We start from the raw sequence: 24,750 nt of genomic DNA, 5'->3' as shown, positions 1-24,750 counted from the left end.
GCCAGAGTAATAGGTCTCATTATAAGGGCAAAATACATAAAAGATTCAGGCATATGCTTTTAATTAGTTACCAAAAATAGCTGGAATCAGAGATGATGCAATGAAACAATAATTCTTAGTATTAGAAATGAGCAACACTTGAAATCTGAAAGGCTTTTATCTTACCATCTTACAGGTATGCGGTCCATGAATACTAATAGGTTTGCAATGGTTTCTTAATCATGCTTAGGACATGAGAGTGCACTCTGATAAAAGCTAGAGCAAGTCTCATATGACTGTAAGTTTCTGAAGTTCCATAGTGGTGTTAATTCTCATGGCTGTGATGCAGCTTCTTATGAATAGCGTAAGCAAAGCATTCTCTCCTGTTTTGCTAGTGTACTGCTGAAAAATGAATGTAATGTGTGCTTCTATGTAGGGATAATAAAAAATGGTTAAAAATACAGATTAATTTGAGATCAAAGATACAGTATTTTTCAGAGTAAGTCACTTTAATTAATTTAAAATAGGAAGGTAAGCAATGGGGGAAAGTGTGAAAACTTGAAAGGATGGTCTAGAATTGAATCCCAGAGAACAAAAATAGAACAATATATGAAGTACAAGGTATAGGATATTTGAATAATCATTTTAATAAAAATATTTTAATACAGTGAATAATTTCAAAGTTTTCTATTTGAACAGCAGTGTTTGTAAGGGATCCATCTTGTATTGCAGTGCAATTCTCCACATTATTTCCTCTGTTGCTATAGAAACTAATTCTAGTGCAGCTGTGATCGCTTATCAAAATTCTAATGTTTCAATACCCATTTCTTATTTTGAGTTATTTAAATAGCCTTGTCTTACTTTGAATCAAACTGCACATTTCATCACTGCTGAATTGTTGACTGGTCAAAATGTTAATGCAAAGTGACGGCAAATGCTGTGGGATTGTGATTTTTTTTCTTTTTCCTATCTAAGCTATCATACTTATTGTTAAAGTTTGAATAACAAGCAAATTAAGGCTCTTTCATTTGTTAAATTTTAAAGGTCAATATTTGTTGTCTAACATCAGCATTTTGTAATGCATATCACTTCCTCACTGTAATCTTAATTATATTTAATATTTCATAAACCTTAAATTTTTCCTTTAACTGATACTTGGCATTCAGGAGGGGGCGCATATGTATGTTTAAATATATGTCTCTCTATGTGTGTCAACGATCGTTAGGATGCTTTTAACGTAAAAGTAAGTCTTGACATATTCTTTTTATCAAAGTAAAACTTTCAGTGTTAGTACATTGTCTAAAACAAGTATAATACAGTAACATGTCACCAGTTAACAAAGTATTCTGAGTCTCTTTTGCTCCTTGTATTATTGTTTCTTTGGGACTGGATTTGGGGTTGTTTTTTTGGTGGTGGAAGCAGTGGGTTTGGGTTTCTGTGTAGTTTTTGGCTAGTTGTTGTTTGTGTTTGTTTCTAACAATGAAAGTACTGTGCTGGTAGATACATGTAATTAATGCAGGATGCAGCAATGTAACATTCTGATTGTGAACCATGTTAAACATCATTCTGCTGAATAGTTTTCAGTTGTAATGCTGAGATCTAAAAACTTTGCTGACACCAAATTACGAGGAAGGGTGTGATAGTAATTGGTCTGGAGACATGTTGTATATTTTCTGCTGTTGTATCAAAGCTACTGAAATGTTCCTGTAGTACTTTTCAAGATAATCACTGACTTTCTAATGAGCGTACACTAATTTCATGTAGAGTGAAATAAATAATTTTCAATTTTGAAATTATCATACAAACATTTTGCAGCTGTAGCTGTCAGACTTTGATTACTAATTAACTGCTGTGCACCACCTTTAAGTCTCTTATTCAACAAGCAGCATCAAACAGTAATTTCAAATTAGATATATAAATTTTTTGCTAGTATAAGAAAGGTCTGTAAGAAATGAGTTTTGATGGAGATGCGTGTTTTCACTCTGTCTCAATGGCTAGTAAGTTGGTGTTGTAAATACTTACAGTTACACCACCATATTCGTGGCAACACAATTTTCCAGATAGTGTTTTGGGAAGGTAAATGGGTTGAGAATGACTGACCCTTGATTGTTCAGCTCTGTTGTTTCTTTGGGTGGGTGACATGGAAGACCTGTTCCTCTCCTGCTATTTGCTGAGGTCTGAAGCATCATTCAGTTGACCTTTGTGCGCAATATGCAGCTTGGCCCCTCTTCTCTCATCCTCACAAGCTCTTGCTTACCTCTTATGGCTGGTGCTATGCCTGAATGGAAGGATCTTTACCAGCCAGACTCATATTCATCTAGTCCTGTCAAAATGCAGAAAATTACCTATTTTGTGAATTGTATGACAACTATGGAAACATAGCAACATCACATATTACATATAAGCCTAGTAAAGCAGCTTGTCTGTGACGGTGGGAGGTCTCGGAAGCGCCGCAAAAAAGTGCAAGAAATTTAGTTTTGAATAACTGTGTTTCTTTATGGCTGGAGAAACTTGTTTGAGGCCTTGCTGGAGTGAGTGGAACAGACTGATGTGCTCCCCGCTGTGCCTTTTCTGTGAATTCTTAGCCCTCTTACTGGATATGTGAAGCAAAGATACCTTGGTTTCAAAGCATCTCCATTTCCTATGATTTCACAGTGTCTATTTTGCCTTTCTTTTTCTGGAGAGTTGGCCTCATAAGTGGTATTAGTGCCATTCCTAAGTATACTTTCTGCAGGCAATAATATGTAAAAGGTTTTAGAGTAGTTCTTGAGCATACATAGACAGTTTTCTTCAGCTGTTGGCCTGTTAGGTACTCCTGCAAACTGAGATCATAGTAGATTTTTCTTCTGGGTTCTAGCTGCTTTTTATTTGATAAAGTTATGAGAGATGTTTAAAAAAAAAATTGTTTTTTTTCTGAAATCCTTTTTACAGAAATACTCTGATATACTGCAGGAAATACAGTCCATTTTACTACAGCAAGTCACTGAGCCAGTGTGTCAAAGAGAGAAGGGAAAAAAGTGCCTGAATAGATAAGAGAAATCAAGGTGCTTTGGAATCTTAGGATCTGAATAAATAATTACCACTGTCTCCCCAGTTAAAAGGAAAAATAATGATAAATCTAAAATATAAATGTAAAAATAAGTGCTTATTGTGGGAAATGTCTTGCTGCTCCTGGAATGTAACTAGCTGTGTTCTTTAGGTCGTGCAGATTTTCACCTACAAATATGGATATTCCCACCCATCAGACATCACTGATTTCTCTTTTATCTCTTTGCTCTGTTGACATTGCTTTTTTCTCAGATCTGAACCACTTTTTTGCATGTCATATGTTGTTTTATTTTCCCCATTCCTTCACCTTTCTTCCTCTGTCATTTTGCTTTGTTATTTTACCCGTTTGTAATTTTTCATTCCTGTTTGCATCATCTTTTTTATTTCTCTCTTTACACCTTTTCTCATTTTCTGTACAGATCTACTAAACTTCTCTCCCTTTATTTCTTTTCTTTGTTCATTTACCAACAACCTATCACTTTTTTTTTTTTCCGAATCTTTGCTCCTACTTTCTCCTTTTGCCTTTTTCTCTTATTCCCTGTACTTTTTTCCTCATCCTTTCTCTTCTTTCTTTCCCACTACAACGCTGATGATATTGGAAAATTCTGTGGGGGTATATCTCTTAAAAAGCTGGTGGCTTGGAGGTTTCCATCTTGTTGGTGTTATACATTTCAGGTGACCTTTAGATTAATAATAATTTTAAAAGCTTGAAGTAAAAATAAATAAAAATTTTAAAACAACCAACCAAACCAAAACCAAAACCACAAAAACGAACAGAATAAATGCCTAGAGTACTAGTCTTATAAAATATTTGATTTCAATTCTACGCTTCACTGGAAACTTTCTGTGATTAGGAGCACTTCTGAGCTAGATTCACAGCAATCTTTATTACCTCTTTATTTACCCTGTACTTTAGTTCTTCATCTGTAAAGTGCCAAACGTTAACTTCTACTATTATAGTACTACTATTGTCCACCATAATATATTAACAGCTGCAAGATAACCAAATTGGGATCATATATGTATCTTAAGTGGATGGGCAGAAAATATAACTCATGCTCTACTGAAATGGTTCATGCAGAATTATTGTATTGCTGCACTCTCTCTAGCAGAGCATCCTCTGCACACAAAATTGCTGTGAAAATAAGGCAAAGCAATCAAAACAAGCTTTGTGTTCCTATTCTAGAAGCAGGTCTTGATGGAAAATATCTTTCGTGGTTCGTTTTCCCCAGTTAGGATTAAGTAATAAATAGAAAGCTAGAATAGTAAGGAACTTTACAGATTTTTTTTTTTTTAATTACAAAACAGATACTAAGGTGAAGCTGTTTTTAAGACACTACAAAGTTATTGCATTTGAACTTGCAGAAAGAATTCTCACTAAAGGGAGTAGTTGTATCTTATTTAAAATAAAAGTATGGAAAAAAAGAGTGGTGGAATTCTGATGGTTAAGGATCCCATGTAAGTGCTGTATATACTGCTGAATGGATCTGTTTGTATTGGCAAATGAATAATTATTGAGATCTTCGAGGGGCTTTCTGTACCACTTAGAAAACTTTAGGGTGTTTTTTTGTCAAATATAAAAATGAACATGCCTGAAATGAGCCACAAAAACATTAGTATGTTAAAGAAAATTATACTCACAACACATTAATCTTGCTTTCTAATCACACTTTGTTTCCTCATTTGAGACCGAATAGAATGAGAGCAGGAACATTACAGGAATATTAGCTGTGTGTTACAGTTCTTTACTGGGAATTGATTTTAGACCTCTGTGGGATCTTTTTCACCTTTTCAGCACTTTATCCTGCTGCTCAGCTCCAGTGCTTAATACCGCAGCTGTAGTAGTATAAAACTGGACTGGATTTTGAGCTATAATTTAAAGTGGTAATTGCACTCAAATGAAGTATACCAATGACAGGAAAATATTTCTGAAGCCCACATCCAGCTGCTACCATCTAGGGGTACGAGGGGGATGCCAGTGTGCACACACTGGTGAGAAATGAGGATTCTCAGGGGCCTGAGATTGTTTACAGCGGGTGGAGTTTTCAAAGCTTTTAGCTGTAAAGCTCTGAATTTCCCTTAAGCATTTGTAAATGCTGGTGAAAAAGCCAAATTTGGGAGAAAATTCACAGAGATGATAAAAGGCTTTTCCTTGTCACCAAGATACTCTTAAGATTTCAAAGCCGGTTGTCAATCACAACCTCAGCAAGCAGGACTTCTAGTGTATTCTAAAAGAGAGAAGAAAAAATAAAAGGAAGATTCTATGAATTCATTTAACTTATCTTTTTAGAAGTGATATTTTTCTTAAAATTTTGATAATTTGGAAGAAATGAACAGTGGACAGAGGTGCACAGAAACACCTGTTTGTTTAAGAAGTTAGCCAATGTAGTGATCTGAAAAGTAGTGCAAAGGAAAGTTGACTGATTATAAAAGTAGTATAAGTGAAACCGGCATCTAAATGGAACAGAAAATAAGTTTTTCTACCAGAATGAGCACACTTAGAACAAATGCTTTACCAAAGGAAATATAATTGTGGAAAAGAAGGCAATCAAATTCACAATTTCACTTCTTAAAGATCGCAAAGCTTTAAGAGCTGGGATGTAGTATCAGAAAACAAGAGGTTCTGGAAAACTTGATGCATTGATACTCACATCAATAAAAGATTAAAATATTGAACCGTTAGGTTTAAGCATTATTTTGGACAAGTGAAAATTATAAATCCAAAACCAGGTAGCAGAACTCCTTCCTATTGAAATTAATAGAAATACTGTATAGGGAATCAGAAAATGATACTTAAATTGAAAGCAACTTAATTCAATAGTTGCTAATATATAATTTTCATTGAAAGCCGACCAAAATATTTGGGAAGGAAACAAAAGAATGTCTTTGACAGCTGGTTCACTATAATGCTTTTAAGAATATATTTATAATTAAAATGTTATAAATTGGGCTAATTTGGGAAAGAGAAAGAATTTTTCACCAGTGCAGGGCTTTTCAATATTGCTCTATAAAACAGACCATAAATTCTTACAAATAAGCAGTGCTCTAGTAAGTGCAGAAAAGAGCAATTTTCTTTTGTCTGGAAACAAAACCAACTGGTTCCGCAGGCTAAAGATGTAAACAGACACATTAAAAAAAAAAACCCAAACCAAAAACTATGCATGTTTCAGTAATTTCAGTCATTCGTAGACCTTTCCTCTGGAAGAAAACTGAAGCTTTAATGACTGGACACAAAGATAATTCTATATTTTTGGATTACTTTTATATAAAAAGCAAAAGAGAACATTTTTCTTACATCAATGACTAGTAGCTTTAGCCTTAGAGGGTGAGGAAAATGCAGTGCTAAGAACTTCACATGACATCAGATGTAAATGGTAGCAATGTTGTTTTGATTTCCACAGGTCAGCAATTAAGCTCATAGTGTCTGGAATTTTCTAAATATTAGGAAACAGAATTATCTTTTATTGAAAAAAACCCCACCCAACCAGGGATATGATTTTTTTTTTGTTATCTGGTGATAACATCTGCCTAATGTAGAAGATAGTTCAACTGTGAATAAAAGCCTAAAATGTGGCAAATGCAAAAGGAAATCTCAGAAAGAATTTTTTTCTGTTGTCCATAACGACCCCATACCACTCTTATACTCCCCTTTTTTTCCCTAAGCAAGCCTCATGCCATAACTGTTTTGGAAGAGAAATAGAATAATGCCAAGATAATTTGTTATATTGTGAAATAATAAGGGGTTTGTCGTCACAAAGATGCACGTAAGCTTTTGATTTTAAAGGAAGGAGAGGCTTGAGGTTTTATTCAATATTTAATGTTTATATTTTATACTCCTCGTAATATGGGGTAATTCAGTCAACATAATATTTTTGGATGGTAGAAAAGTTCAAACATGAAAATTCCATTTGGACTGTCTGTGCTGCTTATCAGAAATCTCTAAGGGTATTTAATCATTCAGAATAAGAAAGGTTTCTTTAATTTTTAAACATGTATTTCATTTTATGTTTTATTTAAATTGTCTTAACATTTACATAGAACCCCTTGAAGGCTTGAAAACTGGAAATTTACGTTCGATTAAAAAAATAAATAATCATGTAGCATAGTGTATGCGGAGATATCTTAGAGAAAGAAAAGGTACTGTTGGAATATGAAGATATTCTAAAAATTACAAAATATGACTTGCCAAAATTACTAATTTATATAGTACTTATTTGTTTTAAAGAAACTGGAAAACAGATTCCAAAAGAACTGTTGGGGTAACGTTGCCTCCCACATTAGTGGGAATTTTTAAAGAAGGAATATATATGAGAAAATCGAACTTGCAAAAATGTGGTTAATGACTGCTTATTAAACAAGGGAATTAAAGGCACAAGGATGATTTCTTTACCCATATGTTAAGAGATAGGTGTTCTTGGAATTCCTCAGGAAATATGGGCTAAGGAGGGCTGAGTTTGTGCTGCTGCTGAGAACCTTTGGGAAAATTATTAAGATAGCAAAGACTAAACATTAGAAACATGGAAAAGAAAGAACATGACCAGCTGCGTGCCGAAATGTTGTGCAGCCTAGCATGGTCCACAAGAGACCAGGATAGAGACGAGAAGTGAGGAGCTTTGGAATTAGCAAGCTCAGACAGTAGCTGCAAACCGAGAGCATTTCTTCTGGTAAACTTTTGCATCTCTAAACTTTGATTCCACACAGAAAAAAAGTTTGTGTATTTTCTCATAGCTATTGACTCATAGCTCATAGCTATTCCAGGAATACTCACTTTGGCCTAGGTTGTTGCTGTGTCAGTTTTTACTGGCAGTCTCTTGAGATTGATGGCAGGGTATGTATTAGGTATGATGGCTTGCAGTATGTCCTGAAGGGACATACGAAAAGAGATTACCCTTCATTGTTTAACAAACAGTACTAAAAAGAAGATATTTATTTACTTTTGACTTAAATGTGCTAATGACAGTTTACATGCTGCAATTTCTGAGTGTACCAGCAAAATGCTAATCTGCTTGTGTTTCTCAGGTGTTTCACTTACAGTTCAGATTTGTTTAGCTATTAAGCAAGGCCTTTACTATTACCACTATATGAGTGTTTTTCCAGCCTACTAAGGAAGGAAGAAAATTTTTATTAAAGGAACTAACCCTTTAAAAATTGATTATTCAAATCTGCCTATTGGCAGCAATATGCTGAATTCTTAAGGTAGAATTTACCAAATCTTTGTTACTAAACAAATTTAGTTTCACTCATATTATGAGAATGCAAAGTTATTTCACATACTTTGGCTGAAAAGCTGGATATGAGATCTTTCTTTCTATTTGTCTTTTCTCTGTTCTGGCATTTTCTGGTAGGAACCTCAAAACCCGATTTGGTTTCTTTGTGGTTGTATCTTTCTTCCACTTTTGGGATGTATGGTGGCTTGTTTTTCATCCTGTCTAGTCCAAAATGTTATGGTAATTTAATATTATTTATTTCATTGGGGGAATTGGCAAAAATTGTTTTCTCTCTGATTTGAGAGCGGAAAGTGTTTCTGGAAATGTGCAAAGAAACAATTCAACCATTAATTTTAGATTTTCAGTGTAACCATTCGCTTGTTAAGAGTAACTCTTCAGCAGATGTTATTAGGCACGCTCAGTGGTCTTTGGAGGGTGTTCTTTGGCTTTGTCACAGTACAAAAGTATGCACAAGTGTCCCTGTGTCTTAAGTTTATGCCTTAAATGAAAGGTACAAGGTATGTTTTAGACAGGGGTTTGACAGGTAAATATGCAAACACTTCAGATCATGCTTTTCTTTCGGCTCCAAAAGTTTTCCTCCAGACAATCAGTGATAGGCCAGGAGGCACTAGCAGTGATTTTTTGTGTTAAACTTTGATGCATATGCAAAATTGTGTTGACAGATTGATTGTTGAAATTAGTTGCTCCTTCTGTGTAATTTTTAAGGAAAATACCCAGTATCAGATATTTCGTGTTGCTGTATTCACTGGTATCATTAGTCTTTGATATCATCAGTCATTAGAATATCTTAATGTAATTAAAATCTTCAGAATTTTTATATATATTTATATTTATTATATATATAATATATATTATATGCAGAAAGTTGTAACAAAAAATTCATTTTATTGCATCATTTACTATGGGAAGGGGGAAATAATTTAAAATGAGACATTTTCATTTTAAAAATTAATTTGTAAACTTTGATATCTTTTTATGCAGATAAAGCTTTTGTTCAAAACCAGTTTGTGCCTGTTTAGACAGAGGTGTCCTTAGATTTTTAATCCCAGCTCATTGTTTTAAGAATGTATGTGCTATTTCAGTTTGGTAGACTAAACTTTCAAAAATGTATTAGTTAAAACCTGCCCCAGGGCTTTAGCTTTTTCTGAGATTTTTGAATCACATCTGGTTAATAAGAATTTTCTTCACTTCTTTCCTGCCTACATTAAAAGCACCTCTTTCTGTCACACAGCCTGTAGAGTTTTCCCATAGGGATATGTAATGGAGTTCATGAAAGTGAAAAAAGTGAGTCACACAGTCATTTATTTACTCATGTAAGACAATAATGGTGTTGATAGTTACCTGGACACACTTTCATATTGTTAGACTGTGCAAAAGCTAGGAGGTAAAAAGTCTTTGCAGAATTGACTTCAAGTGAAAAGAAAGATATCAAATTCAGGGCTGCACGGTGACTACTGTTTCATATAATGCTGTTTGTTGCCTTTTAGCAACAATGAGCAGAAATGTTACTCTGATTTTGCTAGAATATTTAATTATATAAATTATGAGAAGGAAACCCTGTTTTCATGGTATGGATAGGTATTATTATTGTATTATTATTAAAACACCAGTTTAGATTCTAATATCATGTCAACCTAGTTTCATGGGCAAAAGTTATCTGACATTCGTAGGTAAGATTTTATGTTTATCTGCTAGAGAGATGACTGCAATTCGAGAATAGGATTCCCTGCTGGCTGTTTCACTTTCCAGCCCCATGGGACTGAAGTTTCAAGAGTTAGTGGCACTGGTCTGACTAAGAGCAGGAACGCTGTAACAGCAATTCGGAATCACTCTGAATGGCAGGCTGACTCTGATGGGCTTATCAGAGAAGAGGGGGTTCCTGACAGTGGTTTCATCTCGTTGGAGTGTTTTAATTACTCATTTCCCTTAGCTAAATCTAAGAGGTGTTCTGTTAAGAGCCATTGAAATAGAGAAGAGCCCTGCATCCCCCATTATCTCTGAGACCTGTATTTGTATGTGCAGTAGATATGCTCCATAATGAGCTGTCCTGTCCTTTCCCAGCAGTGCACATTGTCTCCCCTGTAGCCAGTGTGTCTGGGAGCGCTTCCCATGGGCAGTGTGCACCCAAACCATGGTGGTTTGGGCTTTACATCAAGTCTTAGATGCTGTGAAGTGTTCCAGCATGCCACAGTCACATACAGCCCAGCCTTCCAAAGGAAAGGAGAGCTAAAGAGAGCCTTTCGCTTAAGACTCTTTGTTTCCTAGGAGAGCCGCATGACTCTGTTCTTGGCCTTTTCCGTAAAGGTAACTCTTATGCATACTCAGTCTGTTTATATGATATGTTGAACAACTGGTGATTACTTCTGAAGGAGTTAAAAGGTTGGAGAATTTAGGACACAGTCAGGGCAATCCTGGATACAAAAATTTGATGATGAAACGAAAACGTACCACCTTTGTTATGTGGGAAAGATCAGGTTCTTTCTCAGATGAATCTGAAATCAAATCTTACGTTATTCTAATGTTAGTACTTTTGTTAACTTCCTTGTGTGGTAGATTTTTCTGTGAATTTCTGACACCAGAAAACATTTTTGCTTTGAAATTTTTATGGAAAAGGTAATTCTATGTGTGAGGAGCATTGAAATATTCGTTAAAACCTCTACTGAAGATGTAAACAAAATGTGACACAGGTCATCACCTATCCTTGATGTTCCTTTTATTTCGGCTACTGCACACCTTGCTGTCTTTTCCCAATTCTGTTCAACTGTGTAATGCTGCATAGTAAAATATGAGATGAAAACTTGAAATGTAATTATTTTGAATTAGCTTTCTATATCTGTAGCCGTGTATCAGGTTTATTTTCTGAGGAGATGTATAACCACATTTCTACCTATCTATCTAGTGTGAGAAGCAAAGATGTCAGTATCAAGTATTCATCCCAAGCACAAGATTGCTCATGATCCTTTTTCCACTGTCTTTAGCCACTCGATCTAGAGTCTAACTTCCAGACCCTTTAGCTGTCCTTATCAAGTAATAAAGGATCTGAGACACTGCTTCACTTTTTAAATTCACCAGTGAGCAGAGTTTACTTGTGTGAAAGGCTGCCTTTATTAGTACCTTATTTGTCTTCAGAGTTCAATTTGATATCTCCCTGGTGGGCAACTGCATGAGAGGTGATCAGTTTGATATCGTGGCTTTAGGGAGTGCATTTTGCTTCTGTAATTGGTCTACATTCCACCTGCACAGAATCTGACTTAAGATATCCAAAGGTTTTTGCAAGGTAAGCATCACTGAAGTCCAAGCCTAGAATTTTTGTCATGTCATATTTGTGCTATATTTATTTCTATATGGTTTACACAATCCATTCTGACTATACACTTAAAACTTTGCTTTTATCTAAATTTCTTTCATCTGAGATAATTCATTTCCATTTTTAACAAATTTTTTTTCTGTAGTGTTTGTCATCTGATTTGAAATGTAAAGTAAAAAGAAAGACATACATAGATTTTAAAAAACTCTTTCCAGACATTTAGACTTTCATTTTCCACAGAACTGTTTCAACAGTAAGTAATCAGAAAGTAAGTAAAGAATTTTCACTTATTCTCAGCAAACTGCATACAGAGGATGAGAAGAACACCTCCGCTAGATGAACTGCAGCCGCCTCCATACCAGGATGACAGCGGTTCTCCTCATCTTTCCTGTACGCCTTCTGAAGTTGGAGACAGTAAATGTGAATATTCCCAGTGTAGCAACAGTCCAAGATGTTCATATAAGTGCCCAAGTGAGGGAAGCACGGGGCACGAAATAGAAAGCTTTCATAACAAGGGATACGAAGAGGACGTGCCAAGTGATAGCACAGCGGTTCTTAGTCCAGAGGTAAATGAAAACAGTTAAGTGTTCTGAAGTGCCATTCAGTGCAAATTTTTAGGGCTTTTTAATGTGAAGATCTGTGCAGCGTTATGTGGACACTGATATTGCATCTCACTAATTTAAAAAAAAATATTTTGTTACAGTAGTATTTCAGATTGTTCAGATTACTGTAGTTATCTTTATGGCACCTTAACTTTGAAACAAGCTCCCAGTAAGTGTGAATTATTTTTTAAACCAGTCAGAAAACTTCTTCACACTATAAGGACTGTAGTCAAAATTCTTCCACAGAATTTTTCAAACAACCTAAATAAAAGTTTTGTAAATGCTTTTCAAACCGAACACCCTATAGTGTAAAACAACTTTTATGAAAAAAAAACCAAACTATGAAGATTTTTCTTTTAATTGTTGTTATGATATAGTGGTTGGTCCACTTCATTTTCCTATTTTCTGCTATAACTGTGATGATATCTGTGTATTTTTTCTGTGAAGAAATCATCTTTTCTGACACATATTTCCTTGAAATGTCTTTAACAACCAGTTACTGCACTGATATTCATGGGTAAGTCTAATTAGTGATGTCATGTGCAGAAGAGGCTCCTCTTGGTACAAATTTGTCTTTTGTTGCTACCTGAAGTATTGAAGTACATATTAGAGCTCAATCCTGATGTACCTTAGTAGACCTTTTGGTTAGTTGATGTTGCATACCTGGGGTGTTGGTACTAGATCTGGAAGGCCCAGCTGCAAGGTCCTCCAGTGGTGAGCTGTCTTTATGTATCTGATGATCAACTGTGATCTGTATTAACTTTATTGCTCATGAAGATATGGTGTGTACATATAGTCCTTGAACCTGGATATACTGGAAGAAATCTAATCCTAGTTCTTCCCAGTGTGTCACTCCAGTTGTTAGTGTAAGCATACTCAATAAAAACTGAGAGTGCTGCCAAATTTTTTTATAGCCACTCAAAACTTGAAGAGTGAAGCTTTTAGAGGAATGAATTCCCATAGCTATGTAGCAACCAGGTTAAAACAAGAATATTTTTTAATCCAAAAGGCTTTGTTGTGGCATCTATTCATTCATGTGAACAAGTGTATCTTTGATAATATGAAGATACACTTGAAATGTATTTGTTTTACATACTTGGGACAACTTAATGCATGAGCAGTAGGTCGCTCTGTACTTGTAAATATTTTGTATTTCAGTATCACTATCAAACTAACTGTTGTAAAAATATAGGAGATCAATATTTTGTTCAAAATTTGAAGCGACAATAAACAACCTGAATTTTAAGTTTAAACTACAGTTTTAGGACTGATGCAGTTTACAGAAAGTTCAGAAGGTGTGTTCAAAAGAGATGCATCTTGCACAGTTTCGGTAAAATTACATGAATAAAGCCATGATAGTGACATCCCTGCCCATGGCAGGGGGTTTGGAACTAGATGATCTTTAAGGTCCCTTCCAACCCAAGGTGTTCTGTGATTCTCTGATAATTTTTGGCATATTCATACAACTCATGTGGACTGCAGCAGGAGCTGCACATGCAAGCAGGTTTGTAATTCCTATATTCTTTGCTGGTATCTCACTGTGCTCTCAGTCATTAGCCAGCTCTTCAAACACTGTAATATATTACCTTAAAAATGTGTGTATACTCACACTGAAATAAGGTAGTTCTGTCTTTTAACATATGTATATACATTCTAACATGTGGGCACAGAAGAAGAGATCATCAATACAGCCTAATTCAGTCTGAGCTCTGTCTGATTGGCTCCTGGCTTTTGGTGGTATCGGCCAGGTGAAGTCTTTTGATTTCTTCTTGTCTGCTACTCAGCCCTCTCCTTGGGCTTTTGGTGTTTGATAACCTTGTTTATGAAATGAACAAAAGGATCATAGTGCCTTCATATTGTCTCAAGAAAGCTATGTATTTCCACACTAGATTTAATAATAGAATACAATAAATAAATAAATAAATGACTTTTTTTCTTCTTCTTCTTCAGGATATGTCAGCTCGAGGATCATCTTCACAGCTTCCTAAACCTTTTGATCCTGAGCCAGTAGCTAAATATGGCACACTGGATGTGACTTTTGACTATGACTCACAGGAACAGAAGCTTTTGGTGACAGTGACAGCTGTCACAGACATTCCCACATACAGCAGGACAGGTGGAAGCTCGTGGCAAGTACACCTAGTTCTTCTCCCTATAAAGAAGCAGAGAGCAAAAACCAGCATCCAGCGGGGACCATGCCCTGTCTTCACAGAGACATTCAAATTTAATCACGTTGAGTCTGAGATGATTGGGAATTATGCAGTTCGCTTTAGACTGTACAGCGTACGTCGCATGAAAAAAGAGAGGATTGTGGGAGAAAAGATTTTTTACTTAACAAAATTGAATCTTCAAGGGAAGATGTCAGTGCCAGTGATACTGGAACCTTCTTACAGTCTGTCTGTGAGTATTAAATGAGGCAGAATAAGAATGCAGTGATATACAGTGTCCTGAATTCTATAAGAATAGTGTGTATATTTATAGAGTCATCACATCCACTTGTTTTTTTTGAACAGCCATAGCACTGTATTAGCACAACAATTATTTCCTTGGAGCTTCTATAAGTACATTCACTCTCCACCTACAAAAATTGCCCATATTTTTCCTTTTAATTACTTAGAAATTTCCAGTCTACAAATAGGGGTACAGTGGTGAATACATGTATAAACGCAAATATATATATATGTATATATATATATGTATATGTGTTCCTTACTACCCTCAGCACTTGAATTTAAAAAGAAAAAAAAAAAGAAGCTATACTAGCAAGTGCCCTCCATCTGTTGCAATTAAGTCTTGCTTGCAATAGGTTATTTCGTTTCAAGAAAGAAAGATAGGAAAGAGGAATTTTGAGAGTATAAAGCCATTTTTAATAACTTCAGATTAGAATCTTGTAAATAATTCATTTCTGATTCAATGTGAAGTGGAATAGTGAATAGTAGCTCAAAATGAAAAGGATTTTTTTCTGAAAAAACAACTACTTACCTGATGAACAAAATTTTTTGTCCCCCAAATAATTTAATATTTTTAATAAAGCAAAGCAAAAGTAATAAAGGGTAAACATTAGGTATCACTTTCAATAAACACAGAAGATCACTAAATTGGCAGTGATTAGCATCTTCTTTTTAATTTTTTAAGTATTTCAGTATGCATTTGTCCAGAAAGAGAATGTTTGTCATGTTGTGGTCTGGGCTTCCTAGACTAGGAGTGCTTGAATGCTCATTGCTTAAGAGCTGTATATGTGCTTAATTATGGGCTTTTTGGGGAAAAAGATGATACACTGTATGTATTTTGGGGGGGGGTGTTAAAAAATCAATAAAAGAAAAGGAGGAGGAGAAGGGAAAGAAAGTATTTTTTCAGGTGAAACAATGCAATTAATTTCTTCAGTATTTTGAAAAACCTTTGGTTCAATTGAAATGGCATTTCTGTTGAACATGAATATTGCAAAAGACACTCAAAATAAAAGGCCGTTGTATTTAATGACTAAAAATATATTAATTAGTAAAAGCTGAGACTAAAACATGGACCTGATGGAGCATCAACTGACAATAGAACAGATTTTTTATGGTTCCTTAAGAAGTACAAATTAGTCTAATCTAAGAATGAAGGAAGTTGAACATGAGCCAGCAGTGTGCCCAGGTGGCCAAGAAGACCAATGGCATCCTGGCCTGGATCAGGAACAGTGTGGCCAGCAGGACCAGGGAAGTGATTCTTCCCCTGTACTCACCACTGGTGAGGCCACACCTGGAGTGCTGTGTCCAGTTCTGGGCCCCTCAGTTCAGGAAGGATATTGAGGTCCTGGAGCAGGTCCAGAGAAGAACCACAAGGCTGGTGAAGGGACTTGAGCACAAGTCCTATGAGGAGAGGCTGAGGGAGCTGGGGCTGTTCAGCCTGGAGAAGAGGAGGCTCAGGGGAGACCTCATCACTCTCTACAACTCTCTGAAAGGAGGCTGTAGCCAGGTAGGCATCAGTCTTTTCTCCCAGGCAACCAGCAGTAGGACAAGAGGGCATGGTCTTAAGCTGTGCCAGGGGAGGTTTAGGTTGGATATTAGGAAGAAATTCTTTCCAGAGAGGGTAATCAGGCATTGGAATGGGCTGCCCAGGGAAGTGGTGGATTCACCGTCCCTGGAGGTTTTTAAGATGAGACTGGATGTGGCACTTAGTGCCATGATCTGGTAACCACGGTGGTGTTGGATCAGGGGTTGGACTTGATGATCTTGAAGGTCTTTTCCAACCCAGCTGATTCTATGATTCTGTGATTCTATGAAGTGGTTCACCTACCTAGTGCAAACTTTCCTAATGCAAAGTTTGCTAGTTTCACAGCTTGGAAAAAAACACCCCGTGAAACAAAACATTAAATATTCTAAATGTATTTGTTATGTTTGTGTGTGTTTTCAATAGGTTCTTGTATAAAATTTACCAAAGTCAGTGACAGAGGCCAATGAAGGAGCCAGGCCTGTGATTGATTAGTATATCCTATATGTGCACTGGTTATTCTTCAATATTATTTTCTTGATTTTTTGTGACAGGGAGTGTTAAAACAAATTCCAGGAGGCATCAAAGATGATAAGGCTGTTATTTATTTTCTGTAATGGTAAGGCATGCCATGTCATCATTTTTCTCTCTTCAATTTTTGAGGGAAGGAACAGGAATAAGGAATATTGGTAGGAAGTTAAAGTATATTCCAGAGTTTGTTGCTTTAACAGGGTTTAAGCAGCCCCACTCCTTGCTGGAAAGGATCCTTCAGAGTCTTGATAGCTTGAATGAGGATCCATGGTCTTTTGGAACCGTGTAAATAATTTTTAAAGCTTTCAAAATTCATTCACATCTGACTTTACAGGTATTTTTCTCTTATCATTTATAGCCAGTATAATATTTTTCCAATGAGCATATTTACAGGATTTAACATAGAGTTGTTTTGCAAGAATGTTAAATTTCATTGTGTTCTTAGGATGTATGACTGGAAATGGGGAACATCCTTGGGTCGCTTGACTTCAAGCCTTTGTTATTGGAAACAACCAGGTCATCTTGATCACAAAATTGTGAATTTTCATCTGAAAACATCAGGTTATTTCATTTCAGTTATTACCATTTGGTCTTATGCCAGTGTAAGTTCTTACCCTTCTCAGGTGTTTGCCTCTGGGTGTATTTATACACATTGGTCATATTCCTTTTTAACTGTCCTTTTGCTAAAATAAAACAACAATATTTATGTTCAACTAATCATAAGTGTCAGGCAGGAGTTATTTAATGGGAGAAGGTTGTTTCAATTGGGATATATCCAGTTGCTCAAGGATATTTGTAATTTTAAAATCCATGATGAGGTACATTGTACATTCTGAATTAAATTTGCCTTGTTCAGTTGCAGAGTGTTTTGTTGCTGAGAAGTGTTTATATTTGACAGCTTTTTTTATGAAGATACTTCTTGGACAGATGACAGTTGTCCTATTTTTTCCACTGCTTCTCATTATATGGATTTTATATCTTAAATATACCTTCTGTCACTGAAAGTCCCTAATCCATTGAAACATCTATGCTAATCTCTTCTGCAGAAATATATTTTATTTGCTTCTGTCTGTGCCTGATATTACAGTAATGTATTTTATTAGCTAATCATCTGCCTTCTGATTGTGTAAGAACACTTTGTATCCTGTGAAGTTCAGGTTTTTTTCAGTGATGTCTTAAAGCTATACACCGGGGAATGTGGTTAAAGGTAGATCAGCAAGTTCAGTGCCTTCAGACATAGTGACACACTCACATGACTGGGGCCTGCAAGTCTCTGGTTGTAGTTAAAATGTGAACCAGTGTACGTCGTGGTGGGAACGTGATACTGTTATGTTCCTTAAATAGGTTTCAAAGCTACACATGACTCCAAATTTACAAATATATTCACAAAATATCTTTTTCACCCAAGTTTTCACCCTGTTCATCATCTTCCTACATTGTGTATGTCTTGCATTAGCAGCTATTATCCCCAGTCCTGTTGCCATTTAACAGTCCTGTATTGCTGCAGTTCTCCCACGTAACAGGGAGTTCCTCCTCAGCCCCCTTATTTATCACATGTTTCCTTCCAAGTTCAGCATATATTTGAGTAAAGAGGAAGCAATGGAACCAATATGAGCTAGGCAGAATGCAGTTGTCACTGTTACCTTAAACTGTGTTCCTTTCAGATTTGATAGAAATTGTCCATTGCATCAAAAGTTTAATATTTACGTTGTGGTTTTGTCAGAGTAGAGCTTGTGTAGGAAGATCTTTGTTGATGCTTTCAGATAAATTTTCCTTTTAGTACAACGGTAGACAAATTTGTGTTGACCCGTCTTGGAGTTTAGAAATTTTGTTTATTTATCTTCAGGAAATCCCTGTGGACCTGTTTTTAGTTGCTCTTCATTCTTCTCACCCCCAAAAATTTTCCTGACAGTAAACAACAGCCTCCAGTATAATGTGCTTATAAAGACATATAAGCAGTTTATTGAGTGAAATCTGTTTGGAAAAGATCAAAGAAACAAACGTAATCCGTCCCATAGGTTGCTTTTTGGTGTAGAATAACAACAATCAATCATGGTTTTTATTTTGTGATTGATTTGGGAAATACCATCTGGGCAACCAAAACATACCTCTTCCTGCTAAGCAAATGTAGTAATTATTCATTATGTATCGTCAATTTACAAAGTGTTTGCTGGGGAGAATTCAGTTTATTTTTCTTTCTGTCTGTAGCATTCTCTAACATTGAACTCCCAGGTGTGATCTCCATAACAAAGAATGAATGGTGTTGGCAGTCGTATGTGCTTAAAAGATTATTTTTGTATATCTTTAGTATAAATACCCAGAGCGTCTGGATAATTATTTTAATTGCAGGTTTTTTGAGTGAAGGCATTTATGCTTGCAGCATATGAAGATGCTCACTCTTGCACACACACATGCACTGGCTCCTCTATGAGGACAGTGGTTAATCAGCTAGTGTACATTGGTTTGTGCATGATGATTAAGGCACAATGTTTCATGTTGCCCTTTATGCGTGGCATATCTTCAGTATTCTTTTTAATGGATGTTTATCAGTTCATCATCTTTTCAGGAATAAAAGCTTTCAGAGTGGCATTTCTTTCCTGGGAATTCTTGTCCATTATAGAGTCAAGCTGTCAGGCTTTGTGCAAACTCTTAAAAGTATAAAAGTCACTACTGATGACTCTGTTACTGTGTTCTTACGGCATAGTCTATCCAGGATTGTATTTTGAAAGCTAGATACCAAAATTCACGTGTATAAACAGAGCTTTATTAAATACCAGTATGATATTTAAAGCTGCTATTAAAAAAAATTACTAAGACTTACCTAGAAAAAGAAAAAAAAAAACCCAAATATTTTCTTCTTAGGGTTTTAACTAGAGTTCTACCCAAAAGGAAGAGTTACTATGTGATGGTGAAAAATGCTTTCAGTTACCTTGTAAAAATTGTGTCCCTCAAAGTAAGGGACAATTATCTTTAAACTCTGAGCACATTCTTATCTCAGGAATAACTTGCTCAATTCGTTTGAGTTACTGGTGTAAAACATGGAAGATTAGAATTGATCCTTTGACACAAGTAGAAAGATTACTTGTGATTTCTTTTAAGAAAGTCATTAGGTGACGAGAAAATGGTTATCATGATAGTGAGGCTGCGGGAGAACTTGACAGTACTTGGCAAATGAAGCATTCTCCCTGTGTTTGGCTGCTTGTGCAACATTTCATGGCAGTATCAGCAAGCAGCAGTTATTGTTTTCTCAGTGTCAGGGATAGGGTTAAAAAAATTGGCAAGTACCTGAAAACTGTGAAGGAATATGTCTTAGTCTTATTCTCCATATGTTTTTAATTAAAACAGGGAAATCCTGATGAGGGGTCTGGAGCATAAGGCTTATGAGGAGTGGCTGAGGGAGCTGGGGTTGTTTAGTCTGCAGAAAAGGAGGCTCAGTGGGGACCTTGTCACTCTCTAAACTACAGGAAAGGAGGTTGCAGTGAGGGGAGAATCAGTCTCTCCTACCAGGGAACAAGTGACAGGACAAGAGGAAATGGCCTCGAGTTGCACCGGGGGAGGTTTAGATTACATATTAGGATAAAAATTTCACAGAAAGGATTGTAGAGCATTTGAACAGAGTGCCCAGGGATGTGGTGGAGTTACTATCACTGGAAGTGCTCGAGAAATCTGTGGATATGGCATTTGAGAACATGGTTTAATGGTAAATGTGGTGGTGGTGCTAGGTTGATGGAACACCAGAGGCTTTCTTCAACACATTATCAAAACCAGAACTTGAATTTAACGTTAACTTTCAGCTGCCTTGCTGTCATCCAGATGGGGAGCAAGTTCCTACATTGGTAACCAGATCTATTACCATAACCCTGAATGTAGGATACTGAGAGAATTTTTTGAAGTCAGCAGTGCAAAGAATTTCTTCTAGTTGTCAAAATCATCAGTTGGTCACAAACAGAGTAAAATAACAATTTTAAAACTGATATCTTTTGCCTTTAATCAATGACTTGTGTCAAGAAAGTTATATACTCAGTTTGGTCCCCACAGTCTTTGATATTTGCATCAGCAAATAATGGAAACTATGTTTCGGATATGATATTACTATTTTGAGTGCATGATGATGCTTTTCAGCCTCTAAAATGCCCCCAGTCAAATGACAGGCTGTGCATGACTGTTCTAGATTAAATCAAAGTAATCCTCCTGAGCAATACTCTTATTTACTCAGAAAAGCCAGTCCGTTCAGTGACAAACATATTATCTGGAATTCTATGTGTAGATTTGATCATCTTTAAAAAAATAAAATGGAGAAAGCTTATCAATACATAAAACTAAAAAAGTCAAGTAACTGAGATTCTCAGACTGTCACTCCCTTTAGCAGAAGTCTGGTCTCCCAACCTGGATTGCAATTTCAAGCAGCAGTAAGGAAAATAATCGTGCTGTAAATTTCCCAGAAGTGACTTTTTAGAAGTTACAAGTAAAGATTATCAAGGTTGTCACTCACGTGAAATTTCCACTTTTGAAGACTATGGAGCTGCTGCTTAAATCTTCCTCAAGAACTCCACTCTTTCAGTGGAGGTACGCTTTAACCTATCTGTCTAAGTGAAATTTGTTTTTCTTAGAAATACTGAATTCTGTAATATTTTGTTTTCTTATAATTTTAATTCGCTCTTGTTTGCATGTATGTGTACACACAAATGCCTTCTCACTTTTGCTGCTGTTTTTCAAGAAAACTAGAAAAAGTCAAAGCACAGAATCAGTTCTGTTTGCAGGTTCGAGTACCTTTCAGCAAAAGCACGTGCACTGTTTTCCTTCAATTTATTTCCATTGAGGGAAACCCTAATCAGAGGTGTTGCACAAACAGATGAAGTCACCTAGCCTGCAAATTCATGATGTATGTGTTTATGAAACTTTCAAGTTTAGTTTTTAGCTTACTTGCTCAGTGATTCTTATTCTTCTCCTGGGCTTTGCAGTGTAAGTCTTCATCATTAGCATTTTTCATTTCAGACTTGAGCATCTTGAGGCAATCACTTTTTTTGTATATTCAAGCAGCCTGTATTTGGTATCAGATAAGCATTTCTGTTCATAGGGTGCCTTTAGCGAGGGTTCCTTTTAGTCTTAGGGTGTCAACATCTTGTCTGGTTTGGCTTCCATATTGTTTGACCTTGAGCTGAGTCTTTCACAGCTCCTGCCTTTCTGTTGGGCTTAATCAGCTGTCAGCTGGCCCTGGGAGAACCCAGCTTATCTCTTTGCTTCTTTGTGATGTGTATGATAGCTCTGAAAACTGAAGCACATCCCTTCCAACTGCAAACACCTGGTGGTCCTCTGATCATGGGATTAAATGTGACCTGAACAAATCTAAAGGGGTACCACTAGGAGGTTAAACCAGAGCTGGGTGAACTGTGTAATCGCAAATACTGACAATAACTGACAAATGCACTTACTTGTAATGTTACAGATTTGTTCATTGTGAAAAACAATTGCATGTATGTTTATGCAATCAAATACTAATCCATAGATTGATTACTCATAAATTGTGCTTAATGTTTGATCACTGAATCGTTCTCTTTTCCCAGTCTGAAGGGTGTAATCAAGAGAAAAAAAGAGAAAAATGAAATTATTTGCCATTGATCTCCTCAATGAGCATAGACTAACTGCATCTGGACAGAGCATTGTCATTTAAAGAAGTCTCTAGTCTTGGAAGCTGTCCCACAGTAACATCTCCATGTTCTTATATGGGTGACAGGGAGTAAAGAGAGGGGGAGGTGTGAGTGAGCCCGGGTAGGAGCTGTTAGGATAGCTTCATCAGGAGTGCAGGTAAAATGTCTGCATTTTGTGTCAGATGTTCTGAACTAAATTGCTAACACAAACATCTGACAGCTTTTAGTGCTTCAATCTTTCTTTATGCTACGTGTCTTATCTCAGAAAACAGAATTCAATAACAAAAGGCCTTTTGCCTCTTTTCCTCCCGGCCCATGGCTGTATAAAAAGCTGGTAGACTTCTGCAATGTGAAAACAGCACTTTGCAAGTGCTGTAAATTCCATTGTACGTTCATTTCCAGTTGCCTCCACTGCTACTCGGATTTGCTCTGCAAATTTCAAGCCCATTATGTCTGTGGAACAACTTGGTGACCTTTTGTCATCTGGCAAGGAAGCCAAAGGTGTAATTTAAATGCAGGCTAATAGAAGTTATAGAAAATTTCTGAGTGTTTCCCTTTTGGTAGAGAATTAATGTTTTGTTCTGCAGAGCTGATAATTTTAAAAACATGTAGACTTAAAGTACTAATAGCAAATTCTCATGAAATAGGAAAAGCAACACAGAAATCTCTCCGTGAACTTGTTCAAAATCTTTCAGAAAAGTTGAATGTTGATTTGCCACTATTAAGAATATATAAATTTTAGTTTAATTTTATGACTAAATTATTGTATCTTAAAGTTTGAAACCAAACCTGATTTTAATAATATAGTATTCTTACTAGAAGACCCACAAAGATTTTATTTTTTATTAAAATTAATTAATTTTAAATTATTTTAAAATGGCATTTTGGGTGCTGTCGTGCCTAAGGATAGCTAAGGATAGTTTGATAACTCTGTGCATTATAGTATCTCTGCTAAATTAAAGCTGTGCATAGAATTTTTAAGGTTTTAATCCCTTGAATCAGGCAAATAAAAAAAATATTAATTTTGCTTTGATCTCAATTTTTCAGTGTTCCATCTGTGGGAAAACAATATGTTTTGTAGAATTCTGCATCCATAAAACTTTTTTCTCTTGAGAGTCAAAAACAGGGTAGAACAGAAGCTTTTGATGAGAAATATGAATATTATCACTTCAGATAGTCTGATTTTCAACTACATTAATAGTAGTTTAATAAACAAGACAACCCATATTTGACATGAATACCAATATTGAATGTATTTATTTGCTAAAGATCCTAAATTGGAATTGTTGACTAAGAAGTCCTGGTAATTTTTAAAGCATGCCTTTCTATCCAAAATAAATACTTTTTGTTCCTAAAATCAGGTCACATAATGGAGATATTAGAATATTTACTTTCATGTTTGTGATTTAAGTTGATTTAGTAATACTGCAAAGTGTTAAGTGCATAAATAAAAATTCACATTATACTTAATTGGAATGTGCTTCAAGGAAGCTATTAAAAAAAAAACCAACCAAAATAATTACCTGTCATAGATAATGATGCTTTCCTAAACTTGAATCTTTGAGAAATGCTTAAAACTATATTTTCAGTGTTTGCAAGTTCAGGTTATTAGTTTAAAAGCAAAATACCGATAACTATTTGGGTTTTTTTAATTTTACAGTACAGGACAGCTGACTTTAAACCTTGACATTCCTAATTCTTTTTCATCCCTGTGTTTTCAGGGATGAATTCTTCAGGTGGTTTAAGTTCTCTTTCCCGGGAACGTTCTGGATATTTTTTTCAAAAGTATTTTAGCTTTGAAACATGTTTTTATGAAGTACCTGGTGCTGCAGCCACTAATGAAGGATGTGGAGCCTCTAGGTTTGGTTTTCTCCTCCCTAAGAGCTGGTCTGGAGCCTGTGTAGTGCTTGGGTGCTCTCATCACCTCAGCAAGCTTTTGCCTCAAAGGGGAACAGTAGCTTCAGGATTCAACACTGGGGTGGTGATTAAAAGAGATTTTAGACTTTCATCTAAAAACTGTTGGAGACCTGGCTTGAGTTCCTCTTTTGCCTACTAGGATTCAAATTTCCTTCCCTAAACTCTCAGTTGTATTGACCTAGAGGTAGAAAAAGTAATGTGCAAAAAAGTTCTTTAAGAGATTAGTGGTATAACATTAACATTTAAAATTGGAGAGAGACATTTTGACAAGTAGCATGCTGTGAATCAGATTTTTGTTGCTGAAGGATTGTCAGCAAGGTTTCATCTTTCCTGTGTATATTTTGAAAAGCCAAGAGAATCAGATGTTCTTGTTTCGGAAGCCTACAGAGACATGATTTTAACCTGTGCATTGAGGAAAATGAACTTTTAACTGCCTTCAGAGCATGGCCACATTATTCCCTGTCATTAACTCCATTTGGCTTAAGAACAAAATTTATAAGCAGAACTCCAGGGTATAG

The 24,750-nt window shown here is 35.9% G+C and overlaps 1 protein-coding gene across 8 annotated transcripts in view; it reads left to right on the top strand.

The window, feature by feature from the left end:
• Positions 1 to 24,750, top strand: part of SYT14 (synaptotagmin 14) — a 124,687-nt gene that overhangs the window by 80,571 nt on the left and 19,366 nt on the right. For all 8 annotated transcript variants that reach the window (XM_017811719.1, XM_017811723.1, XM_017811722.1 and 5 more), the window contains 2 exons: positions 11,860 to 12,128; positions 14,115 to 14,564. In XM_017811719.1, coding sequence (XP_017667208.1) covers positions 11,860 to 12,128; positions 14,115 to 14,564 — 719 coding nt within the window. The remainder of the gene's footprint in view (positions 1 to 11,859; positions 12,129 to 14,114; positions 14,565 to 24,750) is intronic.

This window comes from Lepidothrix coronata, unplaced genomic scaffold (assembly GCF_001604755.1).
Source record: "Lepidothrix coronata isolate B3197 unplaced genomic scaffold, Lepidothrix_coronata-1.0 Scaffold33, whole genome shotgun sequence".
NCBI lineage: Eukaryota > Metazoa > Chordata > Aves > Passeriformes > Pipridae > Lepidothrix > Lepidothrix coronata.
The sequence above is the reverse complement of the archived record's forward strand: the minus strand, read 5'-3'. Positions and strand labels throughout refer to the sequence as shown.